Here is a 17,453-nt window from a genome sequence, read left to right as displayed (position 1 = left end):
CCTGGGCTATCTTCTGCCCTCAGCCCAACCTCCACATGCCGGATTCTGCTGCCCCCGTCTCCCAGCCCATCGGCTCCTCCGGTTTCCTTGCCCTGCCGTCAGCCCCACTGTGAGTGGCTCAGTGAAGCTCAGCAGGGCTAGCCCAGGCTTTGCTCCTTTAAGAACCAGTGGGACTGAGCCCTGAGGCTGCCAGGCACCGTAGTGTAGAGCTTAAGAGCATGGGTCTGAGTCCTGGCTCAGTTACTTTCAGCTCTGTGACCTCGGGTGCATCACCTGTAACTCTGGGCCTCAGTTTTGTCCTCCCTAAAATGGAGGTAATGCTACATACATGGAGACTAATAAGATACTTTATGTATTATTGTGGTTATTGTTACTATTTCTGTCTTCACACCCTCACTCCTCATTACTATTTACTCTTGACTTTTTAACTCAGCTCTTGATGTGACAGTTGACTTTCTTATTTATTCACTCGTTCATTCATTTGCTGAGTGCCCACTGGCTCCCTTCTCTCTTTTTCTCAGCCCTGCCACTGACTGACAGCAGGTTTTGAACCTCAGTTCCTGTTGTGGGAAACACTATGTTTCTCAGTGTTTTTTGGTGAGCACTACATGACCTCTGTTAAAGGCCCACCACAGAGCCTGCCATGTGGAAGGGGCAGAGGAAATGTTTGTTTATTCATTTCCCCTCATTCTTCCCTCCCTTCCTGGCAACCACCCATTGGGAGTCCCCTTTCAATTGGCTGCCATCTCCTTGCTGTGGGGTGCCCTCCGCTGCCCCCTCCTGGCCTCTGTCAGTCCGTTACTGACCCTGCAGGCCCTTCCTCTTGGGGTGGAGGATCTCTTGGCGGTAAATGTGACCCTGTTCTGACTTGCTTCCAGAGAGGTTGTGGGAGAGAGGTTTGACACTAAGGGTGGGGCACTCTCGTACATTCAACACCACCAGATCACCATTTGCCAGATAAAGATACAGGCGCAGGTTTTGGTGACTTGCCCAAAGATCACCTGTGCATGTAATGAACAGAGTCGGAATTTGAACCCAGGCCTGGCTGGTAACTGACAGTAATACATGCACATTTGGCTTCCATCCTCCCTGCCTGCCATCAGTTAATTCGACCAGCAGTGGGGTGGCATGTTTAATTGGAGCAGGCGTTTAGTGATATTCCCATGTTCCAGATTTCAGGCAAGTGTCTGTGCTGGCAAATGGCGGAGCTGGGCCTGGAGCTCAGCCTCTGTTACTGAGAAGCAGCTTCTCTCTTGGCCAGAGTTCCCTGCCTGACCTTGTGCATGCGTGTCTGAGCCGTGCTAACTGCGTGTTCTCTGCAGGTGTTAGCTGAGGTCCTCACTGGCATCCCTGCGATGGATAACGGCCGCAGCCCGGTGTACCTGGTAAGGGGCCATCACTCCACTCACACCCGCGGCGGGGCAGGGAGGGCAGGGACCTCCACTGGACCCTTCTTATGATGCTGGTGAGCCCTCAGTCTAGGGTTTCATTTACATCTGTGCAAAATAGCTTTCACCTCCCCTCCTCCCCAGCCAGCCAACACTAACTTTTTCATGATAATAGAATTTAGAATGTTTAGGGGAAACCCATTTCTTCTCTCTCTATATCTTCATGTCTTCAAATTAACTTCAAAAGTGAATTTCAGCCCTTTTAAGCAGGTTTCTGTAATAAAAACAATCATGTCCATTTTGTAGGTTCAAAGAAGTATCATTCGTATATATACGTATTTATAGTGTCATTTCAAAAATGTGACAGCACAGCCCGACTCTGTGTTCAGCACTTTACGTATATTATCTTTCTAAATCATCTCCAAATCTCTCAGATTGATGGGGTCGTTATGTTCATCTACGGGTGAGGAAAGCAGGCTCTGAGGTTTCCGAGAGATCTCAGCTTTACTATCAGAGCTAGAGATCCTGAGTCAGGCCTTCTGACCTGCACATCCTGAGTTCTTAACCCCAACACTCTCCTGACCGTTTAATTCTCGTGACGGTCCAAACATATGGATTCAGGGTTCTTATGATCCCCAGTTTACAGATAGAAAACTAAGGCAAAGTAAGAGCCTTGTCTCCTGCCCCCCAGTGAGATCAGAGTGGACCTGGGATTTGAACCTGTGTCTTCTGCAGAGTTCCAAATCCTGTGCAACCTCTAGTCCTCTTTATCAGTTTGCGGGGGACACGTTTTCTGACTTGATGTTGGGGCCATGGGAGTAGCTGGCTTTTTTGTGACAGGGCCCCAAAAGCATCTCCCGGGCCCTGGGGCTGGGGCTGAAGACCTCCCCTGTACGCAGAAAGTCACGACTTGGCCTTTTGCCGAACTCCCCGAACTCTCCCCTCCTGAGCACCGGGCCCCAGATACGGCACAGAGATCGGTTTGGGCAGCTCGGATGTGGTTTGGTGCAGTTTGGGGCAGTTTCTCATATTCTGACAGTTTTCTCAAGATACAGTCCCGAACAATGCTCTTGGGCTCCCTGGGTAAATGCCACAGGAGAATGAGCCTTTTGAGATACTTATGTGAAGTTTTCTAGAAGGTTTTTTTTGTTAATGATTTCTAAAAATGTGGAAGATATAATTTTTTTAAAATCTGGTTTTTTTCCCTTCTTCTAGACCCAAATATGATCTCCCATCTTCTTCTGTTTAAATTAAAATTGTGCATGTAATTAAGATTCAAGTCCGAGATGGACGCTGCTGATACCTAGTGTGGTCCAGGATGGGAGGAAGCAGCCCTTTCATCCAGGCTTGGGGGAGTGTTTGTGGCCGCAGTGTTTCTGGAGGTCATTGGTGGTTTCCACCAAAACTGAAAATGTGTGTACCCTCTGATGCAGCAATTTCATGTGCGTGCTAGGGAAGCAACGCACAAGAGTGAGGAAAGAGAGATGGGCAAGGATGTTCGTTGTACTATTATTCATGATAGTCAAGTACTCAAACAAGTGAGATATCTATCAGTTGGGAGATGGTTAAAAAAATATGATATGGGGGGCTGGCCCCGTGGCCGAGTGGTTAAGTTCGCGCGCTCCGCTGCAGGCGGCCCAGTGTTTCATCGGTTCGAATCCTGGGCGCGGACATGGCACTGCTCGTCAGACCACGCTGAGGCAGCGTCCCACATGCCACAACTAGAGGAACCCACAACGAAGAATACACAACTATGTACCGGGGGGCTTTGGGGAGAAAAAGGAAAAAATAAAATCTTTAAAAAAAAAAAAAAATATGATATAGGGTCTGGCCCCATGGCCCAGTGGTTAAGTTCAAGCATTCCGCTTCAGTGGCCTGGGGTTTCACTGGTTCGGATCCTGGGCGCAGACATGGCACCACTCATCAGGCCATGCTGAGGTGGTGTCCCACATGCCACAACCAGAGGCACTCACAACTAGCATATACAGCTATATACTTGGGGGCTTTGGGGAGAAGAAGAAGAAGAAAAAAAAGAAGATTGGCAACAGATGTTAGCTCAGGTGCCAATCTTTAAAAAACAAAAAAAAAAACAATATAATCATATATACCCTGGAATACCATGAAGTTATTTATAAATAACTATGAATATGTTTATAAGTATTTACAAATAATGATAATATGATAAATTTTGACATACATATATATCTGTGAAATAATCACCAAATCAGGATAATGAGCATGCCTACTGCCCCAGAAGTTTCTCCCTTAGAATCCTGCCCTCCCTCCCAACCCCCGCCCCTGCCACCCCCCGTAGCCATTGATCTGCTTTCCATCACGGTCCAAAAGTTTCTCTTTTCTGGAGCTTCATGTAAACGAAGTCAGAGAGAGTGTGCTCTTGTACTGCCTGGCCTTTTCCACTCAGCATGGCTGCTCTGAGATACATCCATGCTCTGCGTGTGTCAGTGCTTCATTTCTTTTGCCGCTGAATGGCGTTCCATTGCATGGATATGCCACCGTTTGTCCGTTCACCTGCTGATGGACATTTGGGATGTTTCCAGTTTTGGCCATTACAAACAGCTACTAGGCACCTTTACTAGTGTGGGGGTCTCGGTGTGGACGTAGCCATCTGTTTCTCCTGAGCTGTCACTCACACTTTTGAGGAGTACAAAATGGTATGGGTTTTGACAAATATAGACAGTCATGTAACCACCACCACAATCAAGATATGGAGTATTTCCATTGTTCCAGAAAATTCCCTCGGGCCCCTTTATAGTCAACCTCCTCACTCCACTTCCAGCCCCTGGCAACTGCTGAGCCAGTTCCTGTCCGTGTGGTTCTGTCTTTTTTGGGGTGTCATATAAATGGAATCATAGAGTGTGTACTTGTTTCGGGCTTCTGTCACTCAAGAGGCTTTTGAGGTTCATCCGTGTTGTTTCAGTGGCAGTGTGGGTCATTCCTTTTGTTTCTCTTCCACGGTACGGAAACAAAGAGAAACAATGTCACCATTTGCTTATCCCTACACCAGCTGTGGGACGTTTAGGTTGTTTCCAGGTTTTGGCAATTCTGAATAAAGCTGACATAAACGTTCTTATAAAAAAAAATGAGAAAGACATATATATTCTGAGAGGGAAATATCTCCAAGTGAGAAAAGCAAGTTCCGGACCGTGTACAGTATAATCCCATCTTTGGTGATAAATAGATGAATGAATAAAAACACTGTGTCTTAGATTTTGCTATTTGTAAATTGAGGGTATAATAGTACCTGCCTGGTAGGGTTTAGTGAGGGTTAATAAGACGTGAAGTTCCCGAAACAGTGATGAGAACATAATAAGCACGGTATGTGGTAGCTGTTATTATTATTATTTCTATTGTTTTAATAGCTCTTTAGGAGATTGCTTGCTATTACTATATTTGTTTTATATGTAGCTGTAGACTTTTGTAGCAGAAAGGCTAGAATAATCTAATCCAAATTATTAGGAGGGGTTACCTTTGGAGAGTGGAAATGTCTCTTGTCCTAAAACTTTGACCACTTCTATTTTAATTTTTAACAAAAACTTTTTGTAATAATAATTTCTGTTAATTAGCATTTTAAATTCAAGTAACCCGCGTGCTTGCTTAGAAAATCCAGCAGCCCCAGGCAGCGGCTCCCTGCCCGTCTCCTCCCCGTCCGCGTCCTGCGCCCAGGGATGGCCACTTCTCAAAAACCCTTTTCACTGTGGACAGTTTCAAACGTACACATGAGGAAAGAGAAGAATATAAGGAATCTCCACTGATCCAGCCTGTCAGTTATCAACATCGTGCTTTTCTTATTTCTTTTGCACCCCAAAACCCTTTTTTTGTGTGTGGATTCTAAAGGGCAACCCAGGGGCCGGCCCCGTGGCCAAGTGGTTCAGTTCTCATGCTCTGCTTCGGCGGTCTGGGGTTTCGCCGGTTCGGATCCTGTGCGTGGACATGGCACTGCTCTCAGGCCACGTTGAGGTGGCATCCCACATGCCACAACTAGAAGGACCCACCACTAAAATACACAGCTATGTACTGGGGGGATTTGGGGAGAAAAAAGCAATTAAAAAAAAAAAAGATTGGTAACAGTTGTTAGCTCAGGTGCCAATCTTCAAAAAAATAAAAATAGAGTGCAACCTAGATATTGTATTATTTTGTCCATAAAATATAGTTTTCTTAATTTGTTAGTCTCATTTAGTACCCATTCCATATTTAGCTTTCCCAAATTGTCTCGAAAGTTGCTTTTGATAGTTGTTTTGTTTGAAACTGATCTACACAGGGTGCGGGTGTTGCCTCTGGTTTTGTTTCTTGACTCTCTCACCCCTCCCTGCGCCCCTCCCCCATTTTCCTTTCTGCATTTTTGCATCAAGTGGGTCATTTGTCCTGTGAACTCTCTCAGGGTCCAGATTCTGCTGACTGCGTCTTGTGGGTCCCTTGCTTCTCCTTCCCTCGGGTTTCCTGCGCACGGGTAGATAGCTCTTGAGACTTGCCTAGATTCATGGTCAGGGCTGTTCCTACACGTGCTGGGTGTCCCCTCACGCCGCTGCGTGAGGCACAGAGCAGAGCGTCCTACTTTCAGTGTGAAGGTTCATCATGGGTTCAGGTGCAGTTGCTGATTCGCGCCGTTACCAAGTTTCCCGCCCCCCTGCCGCCGAGTGTTGTCAGCATCTCTCGATGACGACTGCTGGATGAGACCCACGGCTTCACTGAGGGTGGTCAGATGGGGGGCCCCTGCGTCTGTCCTTTTCTCAGGGCAATTGCTTTGAACAGTTTCAGATTCTGTTTCACGTGGAGTAAACTCCATATCTGTAAATAATATGCTTCGACTGTTATTTATTGATTTATCAACTTTAAACACCATTACACTTTTTTAAAAAGATAAACATTTAAAAGGAAGAGCTCCCATGAGAGAATTGTGCACAAGGGTATTGAAAAATGCACTCCTTGCCAACTAGAGGTTTTTAGTCCCCAGGGACTGACTTCCTGATGGTGTCAGGCATTTAGCCATTATTGGATCCTCAGGCAACCCATTTTCTGGATAAGAAAACTGAGGTCAATGGGGACTGTTTTGTTTTTGGAGCAAATATCACAACCCATGTCTGATAATCTTTTTTTCTGAATTATAAATATATTTATATGAAAAGCTGTATAAAGCAATAAAAAGTTAATTTTATATTTAGTGAATCACTTCTATTAAAAATAATAAAATTACGTAAAAAAGAAAAGATGAAACTTAGCCAAAATAAGTTAGTCTGTACAATTTATGAAAATGTTTATGAGGCACTTACTATGTGCCTCTGTTCTTGGTGCTGGGGATACAAAGGTGAGCAAGATAAAGTTTCTACCCTCATGGGCTTTCATTCTAGTGGGAGAAAACAAATGACAGTCAAGTAAATGAAAATATGTTCTATTCCAGGCTGGTGGTATGTGCTCTGAAGAAATGTGAAGTAAGGTTAGGGGATAGGGTGAAAGAGTTGGGGGAGGGCAATTTTAGTTCAGGGAAGGCTTCTTGGAGAAGGTGATATCTGAGCAGAGATCCGAATGAAGTGAGGGACCAGGCCATGATAAAACTTGAGGGAAATGCATTCTAGGCAGAGGGAACAACAAGTGCAAAGGCCCTGAGGCAGGATGAGCTTAGGGGTTTTCCACGAATAGAAAGAAGCCAGTGTGGCTGAGTACAGTGAGCTGGAGGCAGAGAGGGAGGAGAGGGGATGGGATAGGTTGGCAGGTGCCAAGGTGTCACAAAATCTGGGATTTCTGAAGGACAGTTAACAGATGGGAACTATTATAAGAGTTAAGGAACTCTTGACATTAAAAACAAACACGTACAAAAACCTTTTAACTTTTATTTTTCTAATTATAAATGCAAAACAAGCTTGTAGAACACTTGGTAAATATAAAATACAAATCATTCTTGGAGATAACCACTGTAAATATTTGGCCACCTGCCCTCTGGGTCTTTATTTTATGTATGTGCATATATACACATAGTTTATACTATTTATGTATTTATATTTAAGTATATATTATGTTTTTATTATTTATGGCATGGATTTTCATCAATTTTTGCATTTTATGTGGTATGAAATATTATATAATATTTATATATAATGCACATAGCATATAGTATATAACATAAAGTGCATTGAAATATTTGTATGTAAATATTTTATACAGTATATATTTTATATACATGCATAACTATATAAAATACTATATATTCTATGAAACATAATTACAAATATGTACATATATATGTTTAAAGTATACTATATATGTATATCAATATGTGTATATATATACATAGGATATACATGGAAAACGTAAATATATTATTTACACGAATAAATATAACAGATGTAAAAACATAAATATAAATGTTTCATGTTAATGTAATATATAATATATACTAAATCAATATTATACATAATTATATTGCATATTAATTTTCTTATAATGTTTAATCAATATAAGTATTTAATATATTTGTAGCATGTTTATATAGTTATATGTAATATAAATATATAATATATAATAGATATTTATATATCTATAATAATTAATATATAGATATTTATATAGAATATTTATTATTTATATGTCATATCTTCTGTTATATATGCATAGTTCAGATTCCTGCTTTCTATGTAGTATAAAATGTTATAAAACATATAATATGTAAATAGAAAATTTATAAAAGATATATATAATATTATTTGTATAGTAGATCTCCTGTTACATATACATGGGTCAGAATCCTCCATCCTAGAATGTTTATTTTGTATCACAAGAGATTGTCCCTGTAATTGTTAGTAAGGTTAAATTATTAATGTAAATGAAGCACTCGCATGCAGTAAGCACTGTATAAATGATGGCTATTACTGCCAGTTATGAGCACTAATAGACTGTGAATATTCTGTGTCGAGTGTCACACCTCCCGCCTTAGATGCATTATGTCATTTAGTCTTTGTGTTAGTCCTATTATCCCCGTTTCCCGATGAAGCAGCCAAGGACGAAGGAGGAACGCTGCTGCCTTTGCGGTATGAGTGGACCGTGGAATGCCCTGTGCATATATGTGGGGAATCTAGCAGTTCTCCAGTTCTGGTCTGTTTGCCTTGTTTCTGGGATCCTTGCATTAATGTTTTTCAATCCTGTTGGTTTTCTGAGACGCTTTTGCAGCTCTGGCAGTCATGCAGGTGGGTGGGCTGCACGTGGTTGGGTCTCACACCCCTGCGGCCCACACGGGGGTATTTCCACTCTTCTTCCCACAGAAGGATTTACTCCTCAGTGAAATTCCCAGCAGCACCACCTCGCTGTGCTCCAGGAAGACGGACGTGGAGAAGGTGATGGCCAAGGAGCTCTGCCAAAAGTACCTGGAGAAGAGAGCGGGGAGGCTGCCGGAGGGCTGCGCCGAGGCCTTGGCCACCGCCGCCTGCCTCTGCCTGCGGAGGCGCAACGCCAGCCTGGCGGAGGTGAGCCTGGCGCACAGCCCTTTGCCCTGGGCCAGCGGGGCCTCAGTGCCCAGGCCATGGGTCTGCTTTACCAGAGGCTGGGTCACTGCTGGAGGCCGATCCCTTTCCCAGACATGATTTCATATCCCGAGCCCTGTTTGGTTGTAAGTAACAGAACCTACTGGAGCTCGCATCAGCAAGACAGGGAAGTACATGCATAAGGTGTCTCAGGAGCCTGAGGGCCGCGGGCTGCTGCCTCGAGCGCCCACGACCACGCCCTCGGGTGATAACAGAGCTCTGGGTGCCTTCTCTGCGTCTGCTTTCTTCCTCCTCTGTCTCTGTAGGCCCCGTTTCTCTTTCCCTCCATCCTCTTGGTTAGGGGACATGGCCATAGTCAATTATATGTTAAAGTTCTACCCCCACTGAGAGACCCATTCCGGGTCTCAAGGCCAGCCTCTCACTGAGAGAATCTGATTGGCCTGATTACAGTCAGGTGGCCACCCGTTGGCCAATCAGATAAGGCGAGGGGGTGGGGTCCAGTATGTAAACCTCGTGGTCAGGGGTCCTGCCCCCGGCAGGTGGAAGGGCCGCGTCCCAAGGGTAGGCAGACAGCCAGAAGTCAGCCATCACAGGAGATGAAGTGTTTTCCTGTGGATGGGACATGGAGAGGTGGTTTCCATAGTAACAGGTGTAGGTCTGGGGACCGCTGCTAGGTCGTTCTCAGGACAAAATAGCTGCGTGAGAGGGCTCTTGGAGATCATTTAGCTGAGTGGTTTTCGAGTGGTGTCTGGCAGAGCCGGCTCCCGGAGAACACCTCAGGAGTTGTGTTGGCAGTGAGAGGGCTGTGGGGAGCCGCAGTCCCACCGTGACTCCAACCAGACACCCACTTTCACTTCTCATAATTATATTGGGTTCTCAGTATTTTATTTGAGGGAACGGTTTGGTAACTGAAAAAAATCTTCAAACATCACTGCTGTAGCCCAAGCCTCCCATTTTACGGACGGGAAAGTAAAGGCCCAGGGAGGAGAAGATGAGGCCACAGAGTGAGTTTCTGTCTGAGCTCTCTGGACTCCTGGTGCAGCCCCGTGTCGGCCGTCTTGCACGGTGATGTGGCAGGAGCTGGAGGCCGAGTCATTGTTCTAAGCCTGGGCTGCTCTCCAAGTGCCCGAGTGCCACGGCGTGTGGTCACGCATTCAGCGCCTGTGTGCTGGGCAGTGGGTGTATCGATGAACAAGACAGGCCCAGCTCCACTTTCCTGGAGCTCACAGATGTTGCATGGTGATCGTCTGTGTGGTGAGCATGGGGATAGCGTGTGACAGGGGCCCCACCCAGGAGGACTTTCCTGAGGAAGTGACGTGTAAGCAGATGGAGAACAATCTAAGCAGAAGGAACAGCTCATGCAAATGGCCCGAGTCGGGAGAGAGCCTGGCAGGGTCAAGGGCCTGGAGAAGGTCAGAGCGGCAAGAACACAAAGTGGGGGGGCAGAGCGGTGGTGATGAGGGAGGAGCCCAATAATGGAGGACTTCGCAGGCACAGTCCGGATTCTGAGGAAGTCACCAGGGGTGTTAAGCAGGGGCAGGACATAATCAGATTGATGTTCTAAGAAGATCTCTGTCTATCAACCACTTACTCTTTCATTCAGGCTTTCCTCCCTTCATTGATTTCATTCATTTGTTCAGTGTATCAGTTAAAGTACACGCAAAGAAGGTGCTGAAATGAGGAGATTCCAAAATACAGTGATTTAAGCGAGATAGAAGTTTATTCTCTTTAGCTTAACAGTTTGAATGTAGACAGTCCAGAGCTGATGTGGCAGTGCCACAGTCCTGGGCTCCTTCTGTACTCTTGTTCTGCTATCCTTACCTTGTGGCTTCCATTTCAGAGTCCAAGATGGCTGCTCTAGCTCAGGCCATCACATCTACATTCCAGCCACTGAAAGGGGGTTAAAAGGAAGAGGGGAACACACCTCCTTCCTTTTAAAAGTGTGACCTGGACATGCACACATCACTTTTTCTCAAACCCCATAGGCCAAAACCTAGTTACGTGGCCATACCTAGCTATAAGGGAATATAGTTTTGAGCTTGGCAAATATTTACTGGGCATATTCTATGAAGATTTATCTCAAGAAGTGATATTTGAACTCGGCCTTGAAAGATGAGGCTTTTGCTATATAGAATGAAGGGGCTAGGGCTCTTTAGGTATACAAAGAGGAATGAGAAATGGTCCTTGCTCCCAGTATTTCAGAACCAAGCTAGGAAGATGAGAGATCAACTGGGTAATGGACCTGAAGACAAGCAGGCCTGGGTTCAGTGGTCAGCTCTGCCGCTCACTGGCTGGGTGGCCTTCAGCAGGGAACTTAACCTCTCTGGTCTGTTCATTTTTTATCTATACTCATGGTGCAACACGTGTCAAGTGTACTTTGTAAATTGCAAGACACTGAGCAAATGAGATTTGTTATTGTTATTAAGGGAGTGTGTGTGTGTGTGTAAAGAAGAAACATCTCTTCCCCATCTCCGTCTAATTTTCCTGACCTCTCTAATCAGAAGAGCCTTCAAGGGCAATATCTATATTACTTAGGGCATTTCTAGTTGAAAGTGATAGAAACTCAACTCAAACTCTTCGACACAGACACACAGAAAGAAAGGGGGGGCACGGGAGAGAGAATACAAATGAGTGAATGAATGAGTGAACCACATGGGAGACAGGACAGGCATTGCTACGGCAGCTAGATCCAGGGTCTCAACCAGCAAAGGTTCAACTGTCTGTGTCTCTGTGTCTGAGGCCCTCTCTGTCTCTTGCCTCTGGTTTACTCTGCGTAGGGGCTTCATTTTCTCCTGCTGTAAGTGGGTTTTCTGTGTGTGGTGGGAGTCTGGCTCTGCCACTACAAAGGAAAGGGGAGTTTTTCCTCAATAAGCTTTAGGTGGAAAAATCCCAGAGAAGGATTCTGATTGGCTTGTTTGGGTCACGTGCCCAAATCTGGACCAATCATTAAGGTCAGAGGAATGGGATACTGTGATTGGTCCATCTCTGTCCTGCGCTCTCATCCATGGCTGGGGTGGATGGGAGCAAGTTCAGCTCTTCTCAAAGAAAGGATGCTGTTCTTCCAGACAAAGCAAAAAGCATTTGATTCTTCAGTGTGTCTCGCTCCTGAGACCTGGGAGACCTGTTAGATTTTTGATTTCAGAAAGGGTTCTTAGTGCGTGCTTGTCTCTCTCTTTCCTAAGGTGTGTGGCTCTGTGGCCGCCGTGGAAGAGAAGCTCAGAGGTCAGGACACATCTCTCCCTTGGAGTGGGCTTTCTGAGGGCACAGGCTCTTCCTCCAACACCCCAGAAGAAACGGATGACGTGGACAATTCCAGCTTCGATGGCTCCTGCTCCATGAGGACGGCACCCTCGGCTGGGGCTGCTGCCTTGCCTCCCCCGACAGAGGATGGAGAAGGCAGGCCTCCAGCTGGTGGGGAAATAGAGGCTGACTCCTCCTCTGAGGCCTGTGCCAGCGGGGAGCCCCCCAGGGATGGTGAGTGCGTGGAGATTTGACATCCACGCTCATTTATGTGTCCCTAACTCAGCCTATCATTTACTCCCTCCCCCTCCCTCGTTCACAAGTTCATTTGGTTATTCAGCCATTCACCTACTAGCTGACTGCACAAGCAGGCACTGGGGGAGTCATCCTTGATATCTCCCTCTCCCCAAGGCCCTCCTATGTCCATCTATCCCTGCTCCTATCCGGTGATCTCCTAAATACCTCTCAGCTCCATCTGCTTCTCTGCATTGCCCCCTCATCTAAGCAACTCTCCTCTCTTGCTGGATGTCTGCACAGCCTCCTGAGCCACCCCGGCCTCTCCCCAGTCCTATCTCTGGGGGCCAGCTGGAATGGCTTTTAAAATCAACTCATGTCACTCCATGTTTAAAACCCTTATACGGTTCCCCACTGCACTTAGAGACCAAGTCAGAACTCTCCCTCCGGATCATCAAGGCCCCGTGTGGACTGCCCCTGCTCTCCTCTCCATCCTCACTTCACAATGCCAGCCCATCCTTGCCAGCTGCTTCTGAAGATACCTTCTATCTCTGCCTCTTGGGTCCAAATATACCAGGCTTCCTTCTGAAATAAAACTTCTGAAGCCCTTTTCAATGCAGTGTCCCTGTCCCCTAGTACATGTGGCTTAATGAATGTCCCAGGTTGCTCCCCGCCAATGGGGAGGAGACAGGGAGAGAGAGAGGGTATAGGCATTAACTCTAAACCCTCCTCGCCCCGTGGGGAGGAACATGGAAGCCCTCCGCTCTGAAAGGTGGGCAGGTGGCTGGGCTTCCCTGCAAAGGCAGAAGCAGTGAAAATGCTCGTTCCACTTGGGCCTGACGCAGAGACCTAATTCAAGGGGATAACTCTGACCAAGTGTGACTTTCTAAGAATTAGAATAACAGTAACTATTTCCAAATGCCTTTTGTTCAAGTTGTGTTGTTTTTTACTTTCCATTGAACGTCAGCTACAGAGACTTCATGGAAAATTGAGATCAATGAGGCCAAAAGGAAACTGATGCAGAATATCCTGCTCTACAAAGAGAAGAAACTGGACAGCATTGAGCTTTTTGGCCTCTGATAACCAGAACACAGAACACTTGTCCTCAGTTGGAAGGACACCCGTCAAATCAAGAAAAAGATCTGAGGCGAATTAAAATCTCCTAGGAAACACAGAAACCAAACATCAGCTTTCCCAGGACGGAGAGAAGCTTCCATTTTACCAGTGTGAGGTAGGGGAGAAGGGACGTCAGCTGTCAGAGACACCAAAATCCAGGAAATCCTTATCCTTTCTGGGATTTGTCCGTCAGAGCTGGTCACCAGGAGACTGAAGCGGAAATTCGGGCCCAGGATGTGGGTGATTTTGTGGTTCCGGGGAGCGTGTGACAATAACCACCCCAGCAGATGTTGTTACCCAGCTCTCTCTGCTTGACAACTGACAGAGCATTCTGAACGCTCACAGCACTTTCTGAAGTTAAGATCTCTGGGTTATATTTGCCAACAACCACCTGCAAACTTCTGTGACCTGAAAGATTTTCAACTTGTGTCCCAATGCATTTCTTGACTCACCTCTCAAGCTCTCAGGTTTTACAAATGCCAGACACCTGGCAAGGGTCTCTGTAAGTTTTCTGTTCTCTCTACTGGAAATCTTGCAGCCCACCGATATTTATTTAATGCCCATTCTGTGCCTTTATCCTCCCATCCCACTGATGCTGATATGTTCAATGGGGGTTTTTGTTTTGAGAATGTGTGTTATTTATGGCTGGATGAAGAATCAGGAGAACGAGTTTCATGCCTGATTCTGCTGCTAATTAAGTCAATCATTTTATTTCTGGAACCTCAGTTTCTTCGTTAGTAACACCTGTTCATTCTCCCGCCCTGGGCAGTTGGGAAGAACAGGTAAGACATGGCTACAGAAGTACCTGGAAAATGCACTTGTCCTGTATTATAAAATAAATTAATAAATAAGCATATATTTCTGCCATGTACCTAATGTTTATGCAGTGGGTATATTTCTGAAAAGTCATGTTGCAAATCTTTTTATGAAACAAATGCTATTTTAAATTGTGTGTCCTATTTTAATCCTACGATAGTGATTTTGTCTTCTTTCTTTTTGTAAAATAAAAATATGTTGGTAAAACCAAGAGAGATCTTGTAATTAGTTTTGTGTCCGGATGAATTTGTTTGGAGAAGGTGCTCTGCATCCGTGAGAGGGGTATCGTGGGGTGCAGAGATTGGGCACTGGCTGTAAATGTTGGCTGTTAATAGCTGCAGGATCTTGGGCCAAGTTAGGGAGTTACTCTGAGCCTCTGTTTCTTCATCTACGCAATGGGGAGAATAAAAAGTACCTGTTTCATAGGTTGTTGTCTGGGCAAGGGGCAGATCCTGCCTGATGAAAGCATTCAACAGCCCTTCGGCAAGGTCAGCTTTGTACTGATGTGTAACAAAGCCTAATGGGCTCCAGCCCCAGTGGACAGTGCTCTGTACTGACACCCCTGTCTAAGCTCTGGTCACTGTGAGGATTCAACTAGAGTGTGTGTCATGTGTCCCAAACAGGACCTGGCACGTGGTAAGCACCTGACAATTATGAGCAGGGTGTTTCCAGGGCTGTTGGAGCAGTAGAAGGCTGATGCCAATTGGGTACTGGTTATCCAGACATGCTTGCATTTGCAGACGAGGGCTTCATATATTTCATAAGACACCAATGAACCACTTGGAGAATCTGATGAAAGCTACGGGCCTTCTCTTCTCAGCAAGCTGTAAATATTCCATAGATATAAATTCCATATATGAATTCCAGGGGTTCATGGGCACGGCGATGTCTTCCCATGAATCTCTAGAGGTTGGCCTTTCTTTTTTTTTAAGTTAATAGATGCACATGACCCAAAAATCCAAACAGTACAAAAGATTACATGGTAGAAAGGAAGCCTTTCTCCCACTGGGATCCTAGTGTCTCCTTTCTTCTCCCCAGAAGCAACACTGTTACTAATTTGGGGTATCCTTCTAGAGATGATAAAAAATTTTTTATCTGGTTGCTCAACTTCGTTAGTCATTAGTGAAATGTAAGTCAAAGGCACAATGAGATACAACTTCATACCTCCTCGGATGGCTAAAATAAAAAGACATCAACAAGTGTTGGCAAGGATATGGAGACACTGGAAACTTCTCACATTGCTGGTGGGATTGTACGATGGTGAACCACTTTGGAAAACCGTCTGGCAGTTCCTCAAAAGGTTAAACATAGTTTCCGTATGACCCAGGAATTCCCACTCCTACATATCTGCCTAAGAGAAATGAAAACACATATCCATACAAAAACCTGTGTACCAGTGGTCATAGCAGCAATATTTGGAATAGCCAAAAAGTAGAAACAACCCAAGTGTCCATCAGTGGATGAATGGATAAACAGAATGTGCTAAATCCCTACAATGGAATATTATTTAGCCATAAAAAGAATGAAGTACTGACACATGCATGCTACAGCACTGATGAACTTTGAAAAGATTATACCAAGTAAAAGAAGCCAATCAAATATTGTATGATTCCATTTTTGTGAAATGTCCAGAACAGGGAAATCTATAGAGACAGAAACTATGAATGTGTGTGGGGGGATTGGGGGAAGAGGAAGAGTGGTAATGGTCACAAGATTTTGGGGTGATGAAAATGTTCTAAAATTAGATTAAGGTTTGGTGATGGTTACACAACTCTAACTATACTAAAAAATCATGGAATTATATACTAAAAAACCATTTTGAATACTAAAAACCCATTGAATTATATATGGGTGAATTTTATGATATGTAAATTATGTCTCAATAAACTTAGAAACAGAAATACGCAGTGGTAATTCTCAGGCACTAAAAAATTTTCTTTTATCTTGAGACCCCACTCCTCTCTCCTTTATTATTATTATTATTATTAATATTTGCTAGCCGCAGGGTATTTCATTCACGCTGTTCTGGATCCTGTGTTTTTTCATGTCTGTCTTGGCCTTTCTTCCTCAACAGTACTTTTTACCTGGTATTCTATTGTATGGATGTTCCCTAATTTATACAACTAGCTTCGCTTGCTGGGTACTGAGGGTGTTTTCATTCTCGGTCCTACAAACAGTGCTGCCTTTCAAGGAGGTTGTACCAGTTTACATGTCCATCAGTGATGTATGGGAGTGCATTTCATCACATCCTCAGCTAGAGAGATTATCATGCTTTTTGATCACTGCCAATCTAACAGGTGAAAACTTAATTTTATTTCTATTTTTTAAATGAGGTGGAGCCATCTTTTCATACGTTAAAGAGCCTTTCATAATTTCTGTGCATTGGTTCATTTCCTTTGCCTATTTTAATACTGAATTATCTTACTGAGAGAGTTTTTACATAGTAAGGACATCAGCCCTCTGTCATGTGTTGCAAATACTTTTCTAAGTTTGTACCTTGTCTTTTGACTTTGATATATTTGCTGGGCGGATATTTTACATTTTTGTGTAGTCTCCTTTTTTTTTCGGGGCTTCTAACTTCTAATTCCAATTCTGCCACTTTCCGGATGTGTCACTTGGCCTCTCTGAGCCACAGTTTCCTGCCCCGTAAATGGGGTGATTAGGTTGGCGTGGGTGCGATGAGATTATCCGGAGCTGAAAGCGTCCAGCGAAGGAGGGCAGCGCTGAGCGGCAGGGAGCGGCCCTCGGGGCCCCGGGTCAGCCAGCGGGCCTGCACCCGCACAACCCGCGGCTCGAGGAACTGCGGCTCTGCCTCGGCTTCGCGCTCTTCGGGCCCATGTGAGACGCCCCGCCCAGCTTCCGACCAATGGACGAGCTTCGTAAGGCGTAGGGTCCCGCCTCCAAGCCTCCTGGCCAATAGGCGAGCTCCGTCTTGCTCGGGGTCCCGCCCCTGGCCGATTTGAGCAATGGGCGCCCTCCGTTCGGCGTAGGGCCCGCCCCTGCCGCACGCTGGGCTGCGGGCCGCAGGGCTGGTTCCGGGAGGCGGGCGCGGCGGAGGCCAGTGTGGTCGGAGTTCGGGCGGAGGCCGGGCCAGGGCTGCGGGACTGGGGCGGGCGGCGAGCGGGCGGCCGGGCCGCGGGGGGGGCGGAGCCGCCATCCGGGCCGCGGC

General features: G+C 45.6%; 1 protein-coding gene across 2 annotated transcripts in view; it reads left to right on the top strand.

Moving 5' to 3' along the window:
• Positions 1-14,495, top strand: part of IRAK2 (interleukin 1 receptor associated kinase 2) — a 73,426-nt gene extending 58,931 nt beyond the window's left edge. For both annotated transcript variants that reach the window (XM_023619975.2, XM_001491188.5), the window contains 4 exons: positions 1,323-1,385; positions 8,660-8,860; positions 12,061-12,352; positions 13,320-14,495. In XM_023619975.2, the coding sequence (XP_023475743.2) occupies positions 1,323-1,385; positions 8,660-8,860; positions 12,061-12,352; positions 13,320-13,432 (669 nt within the window). In that variant the 3' untranslated portion in view covers positions 13,433-14,495. The remainder of the gene's footprint in view (positions 1-1,322; positions 1,386-8,659; positions 8,861-12,060; positions 12,353-13,319) is intronic.
• The last annotated feature ends 2,958 nt before the right edge of the window (positions 14,496-17,453 follow it).

This window comes from Equus caballus, chromosome 16 (genome assembly GCF_041296265.1).
Source record: "Equus caballus isolate H_3958 breed thoroughbred chromosome 16, TB-T2T, whole genome shotgun sequence".
NCBI lineage: Eukaryota > Metazoa > Chordata > Mammalia > Perissodactyla > Equidae > Equus > Equus caballus.
The sequence above is the reverse complement of the archived record's forward strand: the minus strand, read 5'-3'. Positions and strand labels throughout refer to the sequence as shown.